This window comes from Gavialis gangeticus, unplaced genomic scaffold (genome assembly GCF_001723915.1).
Source record: "Gavialis gangeticus isolate Ggan-Ray unplaced genomic scaffold, GavGan_comp1, whole genome shotgun sequence".
NCBI lineage: Eukaryota > Metazoa > Chordata > Crocodylia > Gavialidae > Gavialis > Gavialis gangeticus.
The window spans coordinates 102,600,094-102,601,603 of NW_017729025.1; the positions used below are offsets into that span (position 1 = coordinate 102,600,094).

Here is a 1,510-nt window from a genome sequence, read left to right on the forward strand (position 1 = left end):
TGGGGGGAGGGTGGCAGGAGCAGCCAGGGTTCAGTGACCAGGTAGTGGGAAAGCAGGAAGGACGTCAGCCTGTCTTCCCAGCTCTCACCCCGCAACACACGGGAAGGAGAGGGTGGGGTAGGGGGAAAAGCAGCAGGGTGAATGGAATACTGTGAGATTCTGGATGACCCATGGATTTTGTCTCACGCCAGAGCTGTGAGCACATAACAGGAGCTGAAGCAGTTCAGCTGATTTTGGGATGTTTCAAAGAGCATGTATGTTTGCTGCTGGCCCTCTAAAGCATTTCAAAAGGCATCTGAAATGCTTCAACATTACATTACATCTACAATCCTAGATGACGATACTATAAATCCTTCACAAGATAAAGTTAGGCTGCTCTCCACTGATTAAATATTTTGCGTTTTACCGGAGCAAGACTAGACATTTTACATTGCATTTCCATAACCGCAGTCATGATGACTCCGGACCTTATCACAATGCATAATATAATCTGCCCAATAAATACAATGAACTTTTATGCAACAGAATCTTAATTTCACCTATGAATGTGTCCTTTCTGACTGCATGCTGAACATGTACTAGAAAGTTACTACATGTTACAAAATGAGGATTCAACAATGTGAGTATTAGGGCAGCATATTAAGCAAGATTTCTTGCAACACTTACCCTGCATCAGCCTTCTGTACAGGTTTCCAGGACAATGTAACTGTGCTCTTATAAGAAGGGGGAATGTGGAAGAGATCCTAAAAGGAAACAAAATGTGTGAAATTTTATCCCATGATGAAATCCACAATGATAAAGAGCTTTTTCTAAAGATTCCTCTTAAACCAAACCATTGTTTCAGAATCCTAAAACTTCAATCTGAAAAAAAATCAGTTAGCTCATTTCACACACTCTACCAGGGAATCTAAACTACAACTTGTGTTTAACATGGACCTATGAACTGACACAGTAGCCTAACAATTTCACTCACAGCTCTGTGAAACTCATTACTATAAAGAGTTTCAATGATTCCTGTGCAGGCCTGCCTCTCTGCTATCCCTGCCACTCAGTTAATGGGTGTGGACACACACAACAACTGAACCATTTCCAAATATCACTGAGTGGAAACTGGTTCAGAACTATGTGAAGTGCTGTGGATGACACCAAAGGGTCACAGCAAGCACCCAGCTCAGCACACCTCAGAGGGAAAGCCAATCCAGGTGTAGGGCCACAGCCCACAGAGCTCCCAGTACAGGATCCACCCCTTCCTAGTGCCGGATCCAGCACTCGTAGCACCTCCCTGCTTTTTCTGATGCTTCCTATGTGGTGCCCACTCCAGCCCATGCAGGGCAGCCACCCTACGCAGCATGGGTCCCGGACCAGCCAGAGCATATGCAGGATCTGATATGTAGGGGCAAGAGTATCCATGGTTCCCCCCCATGTGTTGCTCATGCCCCAGACCAGCCAGCACAGGCATGTAGCAAGACCTGAGGGGTCTTGGGAAGTCTGTGGCCCCCCCCCCCCCCCC

The 1,510-nt window shown here is 46.4% G+C and overlaps 1 protein-coding gene across 1 annotated transcript in view; it reads right to left on the reverse strand.

Annotated features, from left to right (window-relative positions):
- The window catches only part of API5 (apoptosis inhibitor 5), a 28,061-nt gene that overhangs the window by 4,336 nt on the left and 22,215 nt on the right, over positions 1 to 1,510 (reverse strand). Inside the window, exon 12 of the mRNA XM_019519368.1 lies at positions 667 to 743. Coding sequence (XP_019374913.1) covers positions 667 to 743 — 77 coding nt within the window. The remainder of the gene's footprint in view (positions 1 to 666; positions 744 to 1,510) is intronic.